Genomic DNA, 16,650 nt, shown 5'->3' with positions numbered 1-16,650 from the left:
CACACCACCATAATTTAAGACAGCAGCACAGAAGCTGGCTGGATGTCCCCAGGACGGTGCTGGTGGCAGTGGGGAGCAGGGACACCTCGCTGGCCTCTCGGTCCCCACACCAGCTTGGCCCTGCTGCAGGAGGAGCAGTGGGTGACATGAGGAGCACGGGTAGGGGTGACCCAGCTGCTCCCCATGGTGCTGCCCTTGACCAGCTCCTTGCTATGTCTTTCTTTAGTTTTTCCTCTGTCCTATTGAGAGCAGGGAAGTGAAGAACCCATGTAAAACCTCTCGTCCGTTCTTGCTCATAGACTTCGTGGCATTTGAAAATGTTTTAAGTTCTTTTTTTCATTTTTCCATATGAATCTTTGTTGCTGCTGCTTATCTGCAGCTGTTACTCTCTCCTTCAGCCTTTCAGCTTCTGCCATCTTTCCTCCAGCTCCTGCTTTTTCACCTGTTTTTTCCCAAAACTTCCATTTTTCACTAAGCACTTGCTCTGCCACTTTTGTCCTCCCACCCTCCTTTTCAGAGTGTGGCTCCCTGTTGGCAAACCAAGTTGTGTTTTTGTTGCTTTTGTTCTGTGAGAATGTGAATGGATGCACAGAGGTGCTGATAAATCACTGGGATCAGAGCTCAGGAGCCCCAGATCCCAGACATCTTGGAGCAAACCGGGAACAAACACCCTGCAAAGTTGTGTCCTCTTGGTTTAAAGCAGACACCAAGTTGACAAAAGCTTTTTAGCCCCCTGTGGAGAAAAAGGCCAGGTGGAGATGTGTTAATCTGAAACAGTGCCAGTGGTCTTTCAGCAACCCAGCTGATTCTGGCTGTAAGTGCTGGAAGAATCTGGCCCTGCTGAGGGCAAAAGGAGAGTGGTGGGATTTTATCCTTACTTACAGACAAAACTTCCTGAGTCACCAGATGGGAGAGAGACAAGTCCACTGGAACTCTTTCCATCCTGGCAGGGAGCCAGACAGACCAGAGCAGTGCCTCTCAAGGCTTGTTCCTTGGATTCCTTGGATCCAAACAGGGCTTGTCCTACAGGTACTGAGGAAGGAAGCTTCCAGAAAGATGAAGCTTCAGGCTGGGAGAGGTAGGCTGGTGGCCAGGATGTCGAGCCCTTTTCAGCAGCCATCTCCAAAGCTGCCCAGAGGACATCAGAGCTGCTTCTGTTTTGCAGGTAGGACAGGCCACCCCAGATAAAGGAAATAGTTTCATCAATGCAGAGAGCTGAGGTAGTCACAGGTCTGTGCTCCCACCACGGAGTCAAATTGGCAGAATGATTAAGAGATTAATTTCCTGGTCTGCTGCAGACTCCTGGAGTAGCCCGTGCAAGCAATGTAGATTTTCCTTTACTATTGTGACCTCCCTTTGAAAAATGAAGATAATAGCACATCCAGAATTCCAGGATTAATTAAAGCATGTTATTAAAGGCTGTGACATTTGTTGGGTATACCTGATATGAGAGATAAAAAAAATACCACATTGGTGAGTTTTGTGAATTCAAGTCATCCAGAACCATAATAAATCTCCTTTTTTAATAAAATAATAACTCAGAAGAGGTGGTCAGAGCTATCAAACATTTATAGAGTGTCTGAGCTCCTGCTCCTGGAGGCAAATTTCCTCTGCAACGAACATGAGGTCTGCACAAGATTAAAAGATCAGACTGGAAGGAGTTTGCCTTCAGCAGGAGTGAATTCCCATGGGATAACGGGCAACCAAACTCTTGTGAGACAAAGCTGTTGGTGGGTGAGCGTGTTGCTGGGGCTGAGCCCGTTGCTGCCAAGTGCCTTACAGGATTCAGGTTGGTCCAGAAGAACTGGTGAGGCTGGCTGGGTCAGAGCCTCCTTGAGAGGCACCTGCTTGCTGTCCCCAGCAGCGAGTGATGCCGTAAGAACGATTTTCTCTCTCAAGACTGAAGGGTTTCTAAATCCTCCAGATTTCCATCTTCTTCCAGCTCCTTGGATCTCCTTGCAGTAAACTGAGTAAAAAGGGCACCAAGCAGAACGTGCTGCAAAGCTCGGTGGTGCCTTTGCCTGCCTCGGGCCAGTGCTCACGTTTCACCTCTGACTTACAGGTCAGTAACGAGTCAAACAGCTGGAATTGTGGCTTGTAGGTGCCAAACTCAGCTGGAATTGTGGCTTGCAGGTATCGGGAACCTCTGGAGCATTAGCTGCTGCTCCTGAAATCCTGTGGCATTTCCTGCCCCAGTGAGCAATCCTGCAGGCAAACCAGCTATTAAACCCGGAGTGCAGGGACACCACTGGTGAGGGAAGCCTGGCCCAGGGTTGAGCTTGCCCTGAACCAGGGCTGTGAGCCACACAGAGACAGAACCAATGGCATTTAGAAACCTGACAGTCACAGCCTTTTCTCTTAGACACGTACCAGGTCTCTGCAAAACATTCTTCCCAGTATTTTTAATTAAATTTGTCATGGCTACAGAGGAAGGGCAGAGGTGTGGAGCGTGTGGGTGACTTGCCTGTGGCAGGGCTGGGAATGCCAGTCCCTGATCACATCATCCCACACTCACTCCAGGGTTTGAATCCTCAGCGTCTCCCAAGGCTTTAAGACTTTTCTACATGCACCCATCTGCTTACAATGACTTTTTACTGACCCCAGGGCTTTCTGTGGGGTGTTTTTGGCCATCACAAGATGATGGACTCAGGAGTGGTTCCCCACACCCTGTGGCATGGTGCTGTCTTGGTCCCTGCTCCCTGGGGCTGGCCTGCAGGGCTCTGGACAGAATCAGTTCTATTTGCAGGAGTGTTAATTATTCATCTCTTTATCACCTGGAATAATTTATCATTACTTTAAACCAGGCAGGAACCCTTGCTGCAGAAACAGCCAGTGCAACCAAACCCAGGGTATTGTGACTCTGCCAGGCCCCAGATTGTGCCCAGATGTGGCACATGGTGGCTTCTGTGTGGCTCAGGAGGAGTGAAACCCAGATTTAAGGTCTTTGGGACATCTTTGCATGCAAAAATTCAGGACCTGGGGTTATACTTAGCAACAGCCAGCTCTGTTCTGATGACATTTAGAGCTGTCAGAATTGATGCACCTCACTGGGCTGTGCCATCACCTGTCCGTCCGTCCATCCATCCATCCATCTGTTCCTGGGGTCTCCATGTGTCACTACAACACAGGGACAAAGCCAGGACCTTAAAATGAACTCCAGCTCATCCTGTACTTGTAAAGAACCCACTGTCTGTGCTTAAAGGGAAAAACCCTGGTATTTAGTTAATTTTACCTCAAGGTGCCTTGTGTGTGAATGCAAGAGGGGTACCATAAACTGCTTTTTAAGAGCCCATGCCTGTTAAATTTGATCAACACAAGTTTTGATTCCCACGTGGAAAGAAGCTTCTATCTCCCGGAAGAGACAATTTCCAGCAACTCAGCAGTTGGGATGTACTTCAGGGATTCTGTATGTATTTTGGGGTTTTCAGTTTCTGAGTTTAATTAAAGTGTTAGATTAGTGGAGAATCGCATGTGACACCAGCTGGTATTTCACGGGAATGGCTGTGCTTTGCCTCGGGGCTATCACTGCTACCCCAGCTTCACTGAAAGCTTTGCTTCTAATTCCACCAGCGCCCCACGTTTTGTTTCTGCAGCTGATTTAATGAAATGAGAGGAGCAAGTTTTGTTTGCCTGACTAAGCTCTCTTGGAGGCTTTGCAGGGATTATGCTGTCAAATTTTCCCAGGGCAATTTCTAGACATGGTGCAGTTTTTTTCTCCCCTTCCTTCCTCCTTCCCAGACTCCCGCCAGACCCACCTGCAATATTTTTTTTTTATTCATCAAGGATATCAAAGCTAGAAAAGGGAAGAATCTGCAATGCTGGCTGTCCTTCCACCACATCAGCACTGCTCCCTGCCATGCCCTGAGGTGGAAGAGGGAAAATATGTCAGAGGGGAAGAGTTTTGTCCTGCAGGGGACAAGGAGCGGAGTGTGAGATGCCACCAGTGATCACTGTGAGGAAGGGCTGTGGGTGCCTGAGAGTGGCACAGCCCGAAACCGCGGCAGGAGGGATCCCAGTGATGAGTAAACAGCGGTGACAGCGAGCAGCATCCGCTGAGCGTGGCTTCTGCCCGCTCAGTTAATATGCAAAATACCTTGAGTGATAAAGAATAGCAGTGGTTAATTAGGAACGCTTTGCATTTCATTCTGCTTCTCAGGCTCTGAAAGTGCCGTATAAGCATGAATTGCAGAACAGGGTGCTCCCGTGGGATGGAGGGAAGCAGCACGGCCACAGATTGACGGGCTGGGATCAATTTTTGGCTGTTGCTGTGGGAGTTGGAATTCCTGCCCTCGGTGTAGGAGTGGCACACAAGCAGCACCCAGGAGCTGTGACGCTGGTGGGACCCCAAGCCCACCTGCAGGCAGAGGACAGAGAAAAACCTGTCCCTGGCACATTTCTCGAGTTGATTTCCAGTGGGCTCACGAGGTCAATGCTCTTGTCCCGGGAACAGGTGTGTCCTGGCAAAGGACACCCCAGTGATGCCGCCCCTCTCTCCTCAAAGTGTGGGGGATCCCCAGAGCCCTGTGGGCCATCGAAGACGCGAAAACCACCAAGAGGCACTGCTTGGGGCTTAATTACTCTTCCTCTGTGAGAAAGGAAGATGGATAAAAGGCAAAACTTCCCAAACGCAGCACCAACCTACGCTGCCCGGGGGACCCTGCCCGGGGGGCGCAGCCAGAGCTGGGCGGGATGCCGAGGACCGCGGCGGAAGTGGCGGGGAAGAAAAAATATTTATTAAAAAGAGCTTTTTTTTTTTTTTTTTTTTTTTTTTTTTTTTTTTTTTTGAGAAAGAAATTATAATAATAAAAGCCGAGCCGAAGGGGACCGAAGGGAGCCGAGCCGAGCCTCCCCATACCTGAGCGGGGCGCGGCGGAGGCGGAGCGGCGCTGCCTCCTCCTCCTCCTCCTCCTCCTTCTTCTCCTTCTCCTCCTCCTCCTCCTGCCGCTGCCGCTCCCTTCGCTTCCCGTGCCCGCTCCCGGCCGGCCGCGGCGGGTGTAAAGGTCGAAGTGCCGGTGTGTCGGAGCGTCCGTGTGTCCGTGCGGCGGTCGGTCCGGCCGCCCGCCGCCCCCATGCCCCGCGCCTAGCGCCGCCCGCCCCGGCCATGTCCGCCGCGCAGCTCTACACCAAGGTGAGCGGGGAGGGGCGCGGGGGGCTCTGCGGGTGCCTCTCCGTGCTCCACCTGCCCTCGGGGGGGGCTGCTTCCCAGCCCGGGAGGGGCCCCGCAACTTTCCCGCACCCGCCGGGACGGCGGCCGCAGGTGCGCGGGATGCGGAGCGGGCATCCCCGGCGTGCCCCGGCGGGTCCGGGCCCCTCCCGGGCCCCTCCCGAACCCCTCCCGGGCCCCCGGCGTTCCCCCCGCCCGGGTTCTCCGCGCTGCGGGGTGGACTTCGCCCGTGGGTCGCGGCGGTGGCCTCGCCCTCCGTGCGCTCCGTCACCTGCTCGGCCAAAACACTGTCAGCCTGCCCAGACCCCCTGGAATAATTCTGCCCTGCTGTATTCCTAAAGGCCGGGGTGGAGGGGGAGGAAGGTGCAGCCCCTGGAATCACAGAACCGCAGAACAAGTGCCGTAACTCACCGAAACGCTTCCGCGGTGTCCGGTTTCCAGAGCCCTTTTTGTTCCACAAGTCCTGGATGAGATCCCTTGGCAGGGGTGCGATGGGACGCGCCCGCTTCCTCATGGCAGCCAGGGAAGGTGACACGGCTGGTGGCCCGGCTGGGCACCGCGCCCCGGCGGGCCCCACGCTTCCCAGGCCGAGGGCTTGCTCTTGCAAAGTGATCGCGGCGGTAATTGGAGGCTCAGGTGCTCTTTTTGAAGCAGAGCCTGAGGTCTGGACTAGAAAAACACTGTTTCCACTCTGCTTTTTTTTATTTATTTTTTTTTTGGTCGTTATTTTGTGTCTGTGGGATACTCGGGTAACCCCAGCCCTAGGGCAGCCCGGGCTCTGGATGCCTCCAACCCAGTTCGGGGTTTTCCGCTCCTTTTCCCAGGGGGAGTTTGTGTCCAGAGAGATCTGTGCCGATTGACCTGTCCCGATGAAAGAGCTGGTCGCAGGCAGTGCGAGATGCGCCTGGCTCGGAGCGCTCTGATGGAGAGAGCCCTCTCGCTGCGCTCTGCATCTCCCGGGGCTGCTCGGGAGAGCTGCGGGCAGCCGCGGTCCGGGAGTGTCAGAAACATCCGTAACGCCGGGCAGGGGCTCTCCGGGAGCAGCGCTTGGCTTCAGAAAAGGCTTTGCTGTGTGACAGTGTCAGCATCATCTGTTGTCTTAATGAGAGTTTTAGTGGTTTGGATTCTCCCTGTGGCCGTGGTTGGCTCGTGGAGGTGCTGCCAGATTGGCACCAGATTCACTCTCTGTCCCCCGGGCTCAACTTTGCTGCAGATTTCTGCTTCTGTAACTCGTTCTGCCAAGAGCTTTTTTATGTAACGTCGGGGGCTGTGGCCGCCAAAGGGATGCAGGGTGAATGGTGGATCTAGTGATCTCCCCTGAACCTGTGGGCATTGCAGGAGCCCTGCTGGACTGAGCCGGGCTGTCTGTGAGCGGGATGACCTCCATCCTTCTCGGGAGCACTTCAAAAGCAAAGTTTTGAACATCTTTTCCCCTTGGAAAATCCAGAGAGGAGCAGGAGTAAAGCTGCGGCTAAACAGCTCTGCCATGCCGACCACAGCCCCTCTCAGGATGAGTGCATGGATGTGATGGCAAGCATCCCTGGGGAGGAGGGAGGCTGGCTCCCAGTGCTGTGCTAGCCCAGTTGATGGGCTGATTAAAGCAGCCTGGTTAATTGATTTTTGACTTGATGAGCAGTAGCTAACCCGCGTTGACTTTTTAGTGCAGCCTTGGTTTATACTCCTGTTGGTCTGTTGAGCAGGTGTGAGCTCCCCCTGGGGCATTCCTTGGGATCTTGTTGCTGTGTAGGGACTTTCTGATGAGGAAGTGGGGGGGATTTGCTGGCAACCTGTGTGTGTTGTTAATTTTAGGTTTATTTTTAACAACGAGAAAGTTTGTTGGTGGGAGCAGGTGTTTCAGCACTGGCCTTTCTGCGTTTGCCTGTCAGTTTTGCAGGAACATTCTAGGGATGCAGCTGGATTTTTAGGTGGTGGGGCCAGGGGCTGGAACCCACATGGGTTGTCTGTGCAGCTGAGTCATGGTGAAATTTAGGACTGTCCTGCTGGGCTGTCTGCTGCATGGGGCCCCTGTGCCAGCTCTGGCCTTTGAAGCAGCAGGAGAAATGTTTCCTGTGACTTTGAGAGTACAAGAAGAAGATCAAAGAAGGCTTAAAACCCACAACAAACCCAACAGCCTGGAGGTGCTGAGCCTGGTGGTGCTGGAGGCTGCAGAGTCCCTGAGGCAAAGGGGATGTGTTGGGCTCGGTCCTGGAGCTCACCTGCAGGTCAGCTCCATGCAGGGGTGACAGCCCAGGGGCAGGGGTGACAGACCAGGGCCCTAACCCAGGGGCAGGGGTGATGCCCAGGGGCAGAGGTGACAGCCCAGGGGCAGGGGTGATGCCCAGGGGCAGAGGTGACAGCCCAGGGCCCTAACCCAGGTGCAGGGGTGATGCCCAGGGGCAGAGGTGATAGCCCAGGTGCAGGGGTGATGGCCAGGGCAGAGGTGACAGCCCAGGGCCATAACCCAGGGGTAGGGGTGATGCCCAGGGGCAGGGGTGACAGGCCAGGGACAGTGGTGATGCCCAGGGCAGAGGTGACAGCCCAGGGCCCTAACCCAGGGGCAGGGGTGATGCCCAGGGCCCTAACCCAGGGGGCAGGGGTGATGCCCAGGGGCAGAGGTGACAGCCCAGGGACAGGGGTGATGCCCAGGGGCAGAGGTGACAGCCCAGGTGCAGGGGTGATGCCTCCTGGGCCTCTGCTGGCAGGTGAGGCTGTTTGTGGGGAGCAGAGGAGGGGGAGGAAGGTGATCCAGGCTCAGTACAGCTGTCTTGCTGAGAGCCTATTGATCCCACAGGCTATTGATCCCACAGGTGCTGTTGTGCTGGCACAGCCACAACTGCACCTTCCTCTGAGTCATCCCTCCTCCGGCTGAGCCAGGATGAGAGAAACTGCTGAGGAGCCACTTTGGAGCGTCCAGGTGGGAATTCTCAGGTCTCCTTCCTGCTGAACTGCAATGGGAGCTGGTGTGTGATGTGTGGAGTGCCCTCAGCTCCCATGTGGTGCTTGCAGAAGGTTTTCTGGGACCTTGTGGGGACGTGCAGTAGTTTTTTTGGTGCACAAATCCATCACCATGCTGATGAATTTGGTGTGTTGGATTGGCCTGGGGGCACTTAGGCAGGAGAGGAACCCATCCTGGGAACACCAGCAGCTCTGAGCTTCTGCTGGATGCCTTCTCCATGGGATGCCTGTGGCCCTGCAAGATCAGGGCAGACTGGTGTTTAATACCCCCATCAAGCAGGGTAATTAATAGCTCTGCCTAATTATGAGCATGAGAGTAGCTCCAAAACTGCCTCAGCCTTCAAGTAGGACTCCCCTTTGGTAAGGAGCTATGGAGAGACCATTCTCTCTTCTCACTACCATTGCTTCACCTGGGCACTCTGGGATTATCTGGCTGTGGATTTTATTTTGTGGCTGAATCAAACAGGAGTTGAGCAGCAGAAAAGGAGTTCTGTGGCAGAGGATGCCACCTGGCACCAGCCTGTGCAAGAGGAACAGGGCAGGTGGTGGTATAGAGGATTCCAGCCTGCAAAAACTGTTCCATATGGAGAGACAGGAGAACTTCAAAGAATCTGTGCATTGCCCAAGGAATATCTTTCTAAGGCTGCTTGTGCTGGCCCTGATCCTGCCACATCCCTGATGTGCCCAGCTGCAGCCAGGCCCAGGAAAGCTGCTGCTGGGCAGGGGAGTTTGTCAAATCCTCTTTACCTGCAGCAGGGGGCAAAGGCAGCTCATGAGCCCATGAGCCTGTGCAGGTGCCAGTGTGCCCCTTCCATGGGATCAGAGCCTGTGCAGGTGCCAGTGTGCCCCTGGAGTGGGATCAGAGCCTGTGCAGGTGCCAGTGTGCCCCTTCCATGGGATCACAGCCTGTGCAGGTGCCAGTGTGCCCCTTCCATGGGATCAGAGCCTGTGCAGGTGCCAGTGTGCCCCTGGAGTGGGATCACAGCCTGTGCAGGTGCCAGTGTGCCCCTGGAGTGGGATCAGAGCCTGTGCAGGTGCCAGTGTGCCCCTTCCATGGGATCAGAGCCTGTGCAGGTGCCAGTGTGCCCCTTCCATGGGATCAGAGCCTGTGCAGGTGCCAGTGTGCCCCTTCCATGGGATCAGAGCCTGTGCAGGTGCCAGTGTGCCCCTTCCATGGGATCAGAGCCTGTGCAGGTGCCAGTGTGCCCCTGGAGTGGGATCAGAGCCTGTGCAGGTGCCAGTGTGCCCCTTCCATGGGATCAGAGCTTGTGCAGGTGCCAGTGTGCCCCTTCCATGGGATCACAGCCTGTGCAGGTGCCAGTGTGCCCCTGGAGTGGGATCAGAGCCTGTGCAGGTGCCAGTGTGCCCCTTCCATGGGATCAGAGCCTGTGCAGGTGCCAGTGTGCCCCTGGAGTGGGATCAGAGCCTGTGCAGGTGCCAGTGTGCCCCTGGAGTGGGATCAGAGCCTGTGCAGGTGCCAGTGTGCCCCTGGAGTGGGATCAGAGCCTGTGCAGGTGCCAGTGTGCCCCTTCCATGGGATCAGAGCCTGTGCAGGTGCCAGTGTGCCCCTGGAGTGGGATCAGAGCCTGTGCAGGTGCCAGTGTGCCCCTTCCATGGGATCACAGCCTGTGCAGGTGCCAGTGTGCCCCTGGAGTGGGATCAGAGCCTGTGCAGGTGCCAGTGTGCCCCTGGAGTGGGATCACAGCCTGTGCAGGTGCCAGTGTGCCCCTGGAGTGGGATCACAGCCTGTGCAGGTGCCAGTGTGCCCCTGGAGTGGGATCAGAGCCTGTGCAGGTGCCAGTGTGCCCCTGGAGTGGGATCAGAGCCTGTGCAGGTGCCAGTGTGCCCCTGGAGTGGGATCAGAGCCTGTGCAGGTGCCAGTGTGACCCTTCCATGGGATAACTGAGCCTCTGCAGGTGCCAGTGTGCCCCTTCCATGGGATAACTGAGCCTCTGCAGGTGCCAGTGTGCCCCTTCCATGGGATAACTGAGCCTGTGCAGGTGCCAGTGTGCCCCTTCCATGGGATCACAGCCTGTGCAGGTGCCAGTGTGCCCCTGGAGTGGGATAACTGAGCCTGTGCAGGTGCCAGTGTGCCCCTTCCATGGGATAACGGGGTGCTCTGTGCCCTGGGCTGGGCACTGGATGGGAGGAATGGACCAGGACAGCCCATGGAAGGTGCCATCCTCATCATCATGGCTGATTTGCAGCACTAAACCAGAAATTAGAGTTGTTGGTATGGCTGACCTTTGTTACGTTGGAAGGTGAAGCTCTTTGTATGGCAAAAACAACTGTAATTGCTTTGGCTTCTGTTGTTCTGCTCTCTTAAAGGTGCTTCTTAAAATATGTTAATTGTCCTTGTAAGTATAGCCTCTGAACCTCATGCAAAATAGTGCTTCTGCCAGGCTGGGGAATAAGCTGTGCCTTTCTGCTCCTGGGCTGTTGTGCAGCTCAAGATATGCTCTTCAGAAGGTCTGCAAACTATGGCTAAATAAGAAACCATATTATTTTATTTCCTCTTGTCGTGCAAAGTGGCTGCAATTTGCCAAGCCTTTTCTTACAGACTTGATGCATTAGAGAAATCCTCTTCTAATGGCTTGTGTTGGGTGTAGAAGACCCTGGTTTTCACTTAAAGTTGTATTAAATGAAATAGCTGGAATGAATTGGTAGTTTCTGACCCTGGGGAGAAACTTCTCAAAAGTGTGTAAATGCTGCCAGTGTGATCACACACTGATTGAGTCAGTGAATCTGCACAAACCTCCTGGCAGAAAACCTCCTGAAAATTATTTATCCTGCAAGGCTCGGGGAGGATTCATCCTTAGCGTGTGCCTGTGGGCTGGTTTGGGGCTGAGGAGCAGCTGGGAAGGAGAGAGATTTTCTGTGGATGTTGTAGAACTAATTTCTGGGAATAAGTGCTGGGGACAGGAAGCGTTTGGGGTTCAGTCTCAGGACATCCACGGGATGCTGCAGAGCTCCTGAGCTGCTGCTGCTGCCATTGCAGCTCCTGTGAGGAAAAGCAGGTTACATCCGAGGGGTTTTGTCTCTTTTTCTTCTTTATTTGAGATGATGAGACCACGTCTGGGTCATAGCACAGAGGGCAGGGACAGCTTGGAGGCCACGCTGGGGTTTGTGTTTAAGGATGGGGCTGTCTCACTGAGGGAGCCAGGTCCATTGGCATCCCCGGGCTCCTCCTGGTCCTGCCTCATTATGAGCTGCAGTGGCAGAGAGAAAATCATTGAAATGTAAACTCTGATTGCTCCAGCCAGCTCTCTGCAGCCTGGGACCGTGCCAAGGGCATGGCCGGCGCTGCAGCCGCCCGGGGCCCCCTGGGCTTCCCGTGGTGGCACGGGCAGAGACAGCCAGAGCCAAGCCTGGGCTTAAATATCCTTCAGCCCCGGGTGGGGCTGGGTCTGGGCCTTGCCTGGATCCCGGGGAGGTGAGAGATTGTGGTCTGAGGGGCATCTCCCTGCCTCGATGGGCAGGGCATGGCCAGAGCTCACCCCACGCTCTCTGGCGCTGTGCGGGTGCACGTCCCACCACAGGGCACGCTGCTCCGGGGGCTTTGTGCTGCAAAAATAACCCTATTTTCAGCTCTGTTTGTGCAATTTTTCATCTCAGTTGTGCATTTAATAATCCCTGTGCTTGGGTCAGATGAGAGGCACTGAGTGCAGAGCTGAGTGCAGGTGCTGGGGCACAGCCCCAGGAATGGTTGCAGCAGGGTTAATTAGCTGGATCCCGCTGCATGCCCTCTTGCTGGCTGGGATTAATCAGCTTGCTCTTTTAAAAAACTATTTTTGAGAATTCCTGCCCTGATTCTGCTCCAAGGGTGTGAAACTGTGGTGTGGAAATCACAGTGCATGCAAGCCCAAGTTGCAGTGATTTGCTGGGCTCACTCCAGGGTGAGGGATGGGAACAGCAGTGGGTGCTGTGCTGGTTCTTATGGGATTGGGTGGGATGAGTCCTTCCTGCCCTTTCCTGCCCTGAGGAAGGAGTTTATCCGAGGTTATTTGTTACAGGCAGCCTGGCTGCTGTTGAGGAATGTATTTACAGGGGAGGATTTTTGCTTTGTTGTTCTTTCTTGCTGCCAATTACCAGGCAGAGGAAATAATGACCCTGAATGTGAACTCATGCATCTCTTCTGGTGACCAAGAAAGAAGGCTGTTTGTGACTGTGTTTTTATACATACATGTTTAAACTTCTCAGTTTGCTGTAAAGCAGTGCAGTTCTAGATGTGCTGGACTTTTAATTTACACACAATTAATTTGAAGCCCTGTCCAAAGCAGGAGTGGTGTACCCTTACTGTGATGGCTGTCCTTCAGGGAATCCACAGGAGTAGCCCCACTTGAGCTTGAAGGTGGACTTTGGGCTTTCTGAGCTAGCCATGGGTGTAATAAATGTCAGGTTAGGCAGGTGAAGCTCTGAGCTGGGTGTTTTTGTGTGGTGCTGCTGCCTGATCTTTGGCCCTTCCTGCACACAGAGGCGTTTGGTGCTGGCTAAAGGAGCACCGGAGCGAGCTGCAATCCAGGTCAGCAAAACAACTGCTGCTGTTGCAGCGGAACCTCAAGCTGTGGCAGACGCCTGAAATGTTTGCAGAACACTTTAGGGAAGAGTTTGCTGCTTATCAAAACTGAAAAAAGCTCCCTGTGAGCTTTCTGTGTCTCGGGCTGGCTGTAAAGCTGTGGTCCTCGTACCTGTAAAGCTGTGCCTCTGGGGTTGGGTTGGGTTTTGGCTTAGTCTGAACCTTCAAGTATGAGCAGAGACCTGTCCAGAGGTGGTGGCAGTGCTGGGAAGGACCAGGCTTGGTGGGCAGTGGGCTTCACGTGGCTTTCCTCACCTGAACCCTCTTTAAAGTGTTGTCTGGGTCGTGGGGAGCTCATCAGTTGTACTAATGAAGCTTTTGAGGGGTTGGCATTTCCGCCCTTTGCCTTTCCTGTGGTATCCAGAGGGCTGGGAGAAGAGCATCCCTACAGGGAAGAGCCTGCAGCTTGGAAATGTGACTCCTTCTCCAGCTGTGCTCTCCTTTTGTCCTTGGTTTGTCCGTGTCCAAAGCCTTCTCCAGCAGACTGAAACCTGGGAACCACAGGGGTGATTTGAACATGTCCAGGTAGGGACGGTGGGGCTGCAAGGGCTGTGAGCAGCACGGGTCTGTAACCCCTCACTGTGAGCAGTGATTACCTGAGGTGGTGACTGCCAGCCCTGGCACGGGGCAGGGGGGTGGGATGGTGGTGCAGGGGGGTGGGATGGTGGTGCAGGGGGGTGGGATGGTGGTGCAGGGGGTGGGATGGTGGTGCAGGGGGGTGGGATGGTGGTGCAGGGGGGTGGATGGTGGGGCAGGGGGGTGGGATGATGGTGCAGGGGTGTGGGATGGTGGTGCAGGGGGTGGGATGGTGGTGCAGGGGGTGGGATGGTGGTGCAGGGGGTGGGATGGTGGTGCAGGGGTGTGGGATGGTGGTGCAGGGGGTGGGATGGTGGTGCAGGGGTGTGGGATGGTGGTGCAGGGGTGTGGGATGGTGGTGCAGGGGGGTGGGATGGTGGTGCAGGGGGGTGGGATGGTGGTGCAGGGGGTGGGATGGTGGTGCAGGGGGGTGGGATGGTGGTGCAGGGGGGTGGGATGGTGGTGCAGGGGGTGGGATGGTGGGGCAGGGGTGTGGGATGTTAGTGCAGGGGGTGGGATGGTGGTGCAGGGGGTGGGATGGTGGTGCAGGGGGGTGGGATGGTGGTGCAGGGGGTGGGATGGTGGGGCAGGGGTGTGGGATGGTGGTGCAGGGGGTGGGATGGTGGTGCAGGGGGTGGGATGGTGGTGCAGGGGGGTGGGATGGTGGTGCAGGGGGTTGGGATGGTGGTGCAGGGGGGTGGATGGTGGGGCAGGGGGTGGGATGGTGGTGCAGGGGGTGGGATGGTGGTGCAGGGGGGTGGGATGGTGCTCCAGCACCTGTGCTCCTCCAGCAGCCTGTGCTCCTGGCCTGCTCTGCCACCATCCTTTGCCATTTTTAACCAAACCCCATCTAGTGTCCTTTTTTAAATTTCATTATTAATTTTCCCCTCCCTGAGCAGTTTTCTGTGGCACTGACTTTTGGTGCCCTGTGTTTGTCCCCAGGCAGCCAGGGGTGCTTCAGGCCCTGCTCTGGCAGTCCCAGCAGAGCAGCAGCAGTGCTGTGTGACCCCCTGGCTGCCCTCCCTGGCTCTGCAGGGTGCAGGGCAGGCTGTTGTGACCCTGCTCACCTCCTCCTTAGTGTACAGCCTTCAGCTCCCTCTCTCCACAGAGGCACTGTGGTGGCACCACTGGGGTGGCTTTGCCTCCTCTGGCTGCTCCAGGTGTTTGGTGCTTTCATGGATCCTCAGCAGGAGATGTGTGCTGTGTCATGGAATTCCAGAATTGTTTGGGTTGGAAGGGACTTGAGGGATCATCCAGGTCCACCCCCTGCCATGGCAGGGACACCTTCCCCTATCCCAGAGTGCTCCAAGCCCTGCCCAGGCTGGCCTGGGACACTGCCAGGGATCCAGGGGCAGCCACAGCTGCTCTGGGCACCCTACACCTCTGGGAAGCCCACATCCATTCTGACTTTTGGATATTTCTCTTGGCTCTCACCCACAAGTCTCCATCCCCACGTCCTTCCAGCTCAGCCGTTCCTTGAGAACATCCTTTCCACACCTGGGGTTGACCAACCCTTCCAGACCACAGCCAGCTCCCACCCTGAAGGACCAGGGGCAGCCCACAAAGGGATGAGTTTCCCTTGGTGGCCCCAGGCCTCGGTGGAGCCCTCACACCTTCCCCCTTCCCGTGAGTCACTGCCCAGGCTCCCTCCTGGAAGTGCCACAGCTTGTGGGGAGCTGGCTGGATGTGCTAACCACCACTTAGAGGCTGCAGGGAGCAGGATGCCTGCTGGGTGAATCACTGCCTATCACAATAGCACGTTACACCTCAGGGATGTGGTCCAGCCAGTCACTGCTCTTCAAAGGGAAAAAAGACCCTTGATGTATTTAGAGATGGCTTCTAGAACATCACGGGCATGTCCGGATTTTTCTGGAAGCCCCACAGGGATGGGTTCAGGTGGCACAGGCAAACCTACAGCTGACAAAGCAGGCTGGGTGTGAGCAGGCCCCTGGGGCTGCTGACATGTGTATTAGCGAGTGAGCATTGAAAAGGGCTTTGACACAAAACAGGAATAAAAAATATCTGATCCCTGTGCCTGCTGAGGAGCTGGTCCTTGGTGCTGCACCCCAGGTGAGCACGGCTGGTGCAAGCATGTCTCAAGGCAGCCAGTGGATGCCAAGAGGCTGAGATGATAGAAGGTGTAATTTCCAATCTAATTAAGCTGAGTAACTCCTTGTGGATTGATGCTGCTTAATTACTGTGAGCTCTGGGCGGGTGGGTGCTGTGGGTATTGCTGTTCTTTGCACAGAGAGTGCCCTGGGCATGGCCTGGGGCTGGGTCAGGGACACTCAGCCTCCTGCTGGGCTGGGCATGGGGAGCTCAAGGTGGCTTTCACCTGGCAGCCCTGGACTGCTGAGGTCTTGGGCTGGTCCCACAGCTCCTGCTAGGACCATGTCCTGCTGTGGAGAGAGGTTGGAGGAGAAGTGTCTGCTCCAGAGCAGAAAGTGGACATGGGAATACTGACATGGCTCTTGCCAGCTCTCCCCACAGCTGTGGGGTGCCTGCTTGTTGCTTATCTGATTCCTCTTTCACCGCCATGCTCAGTGGTAAGAAATAAAATAATGAAAGAAATTGGAGATAAAGAGCTGCCCATCCAGAGCTTGGGTGGTGTCTCATGTCTTGTGCTGTCCCTTTGGTTTCTTCCAAGGCCAGGTGAGACAGGACAGCAATTCTCTGCTGGGCTGGGCTGTGAACCCCTGCACTATCCTCTTGTGAGTATTGGTACCAACAAGGCACGTTCTGGCTGAAGCAGGGTCTGTAGCACCACAGGAAAGCTCTCAGGGAGGGCAGGTGTGTGTGAGCTGGGAACATCTCACCGGTGGGCTGGGGCAGAGCTGCTCTCAGGGGTGTCAGCAGGGCCTCCCCTGCCCCTCTGAGCTGGGGTTTTGTCCCTGTGCCTTTTGGGGAGCAGAGGTCCCAGGGTGACAGACCTGCCCTTGGCTCTCCTGCAGCACGTACTTCACCACCCTGGCCAGAGATAAGCAGCTCCTATCTTGCTCCTGTAAACCCTGGGAGCACCAGGTTCTGCTTGCTTTCTCTTTCCTTCTGCCTTCCAGAGCCTTTGTTCTTGTTTGGCTCCTGCCCCAGCAAGGAGAGGAGCTGTTCCTCCCCGTGCAGAGCGGTGAGAGGAGCGCTGCTGCTTTGTCTGCCCTGTCGCAGGGATGGAGGCAGAGCTGCTAAACAAAACACTTCATTTAAAAACAAGCAAGAGGGAAGGAGGAGAATCGAGGTGCCTTGAGTGTGTGGGTCCCAGTTCTGCAGAACCCTGGCGTGAGGGCTAAAGGGCCGATGCTTTGGGTGCAGCCGGTGGCAGGGACGGCTGTGGAATTCAGCCTCGGGGCAACTGCTGCTGCCCGGCCCCTGCTCGTCAGAGCTACTT

General features: G+C 55.5%; 2 protein-coding genes across 3 annotated transcripts in view; one reads left to right on the top strand and one right to left on the bottom strand.

The window, feature by feature from the left end:
* Positions 1 to 4,992: 4,992 nt before the first annotated feature.
* Positions 4,993 to 16,650, top strand: part of MYO5B (myosin VB) — a 151,511-nt gene continuing 139,853 nt past the window's right edge. For both annotated transcript variants that reach the window (XM_059837080.1, XM_059837079.1), the window contains exon 1: positions 4,993 to 5,128. In XM_059837080.1, coding sequence (XP_059693063.1) covers positions 5,102 to 5,128 — 27 coding nt within the window. In that variant the 5' untranslated portion in view covers positions 4,993 to 5,101. The remainder of the gene's footprint in view (positions 5,129 to 16,650) is intronic.
* On the bottom strand, positions 5,119 to 5,760 carry LOC132322555 (myosin heavy chain IB-like). Its single transcript, XM_059837081.1, has 2 exons — positions 5,576 to 5,760; positions 5,119 to 5,435 (listed from the first exon to the last, which is right to left on the bottom strand). The coding sequence occupies exons 1-2, from the start codon at positions 5,676 to 5,678 to the stop codon at positions 5,119 to 5,121; spliced, it is 420 nt and encodes a 139-aa protein (XP_059693064.1). The 5' UTR covers positions 5,679 to 5,760.

Source organism: Haemorhous mexicanus, chromosome Z (assembly GCF_027477595.1).
Source record: "Haemorhous mexicanus isolate bHaeMex1 chromosome Z, bHaeMex1.pri, whole genome shotgun sequence".
Lineage (NCBI taxonomy): Eukaryota > Metazoa > Chordata > Aves > Passeriformes > Fringillidae > Haemorhous > Haemorhous mexicanus.
The sequence above is the reverse complement of the archived record's forward strand: the minus strand, read 5'-3'. Positions and strand labels throughout refer to the sequence as shown.

Excerpts from the sequence above, each read along its gene's own strand:
- LOC132322555 (XM_059837081.1), bottom strand. The coding sequence starts at position 5,678 with ATGAGGAAGCGGGCGCGTCCCATCGCACCCCTGCCAAGGGATCTCATC. Across the intron at positions 5,436-5,575 it reads GACACCGCGGAAGCGTTTCG|GTGACGGAGCGCACGGAGGG; the intron begins GTGAGTTACGGC and ends TTGGCCGAGCAG.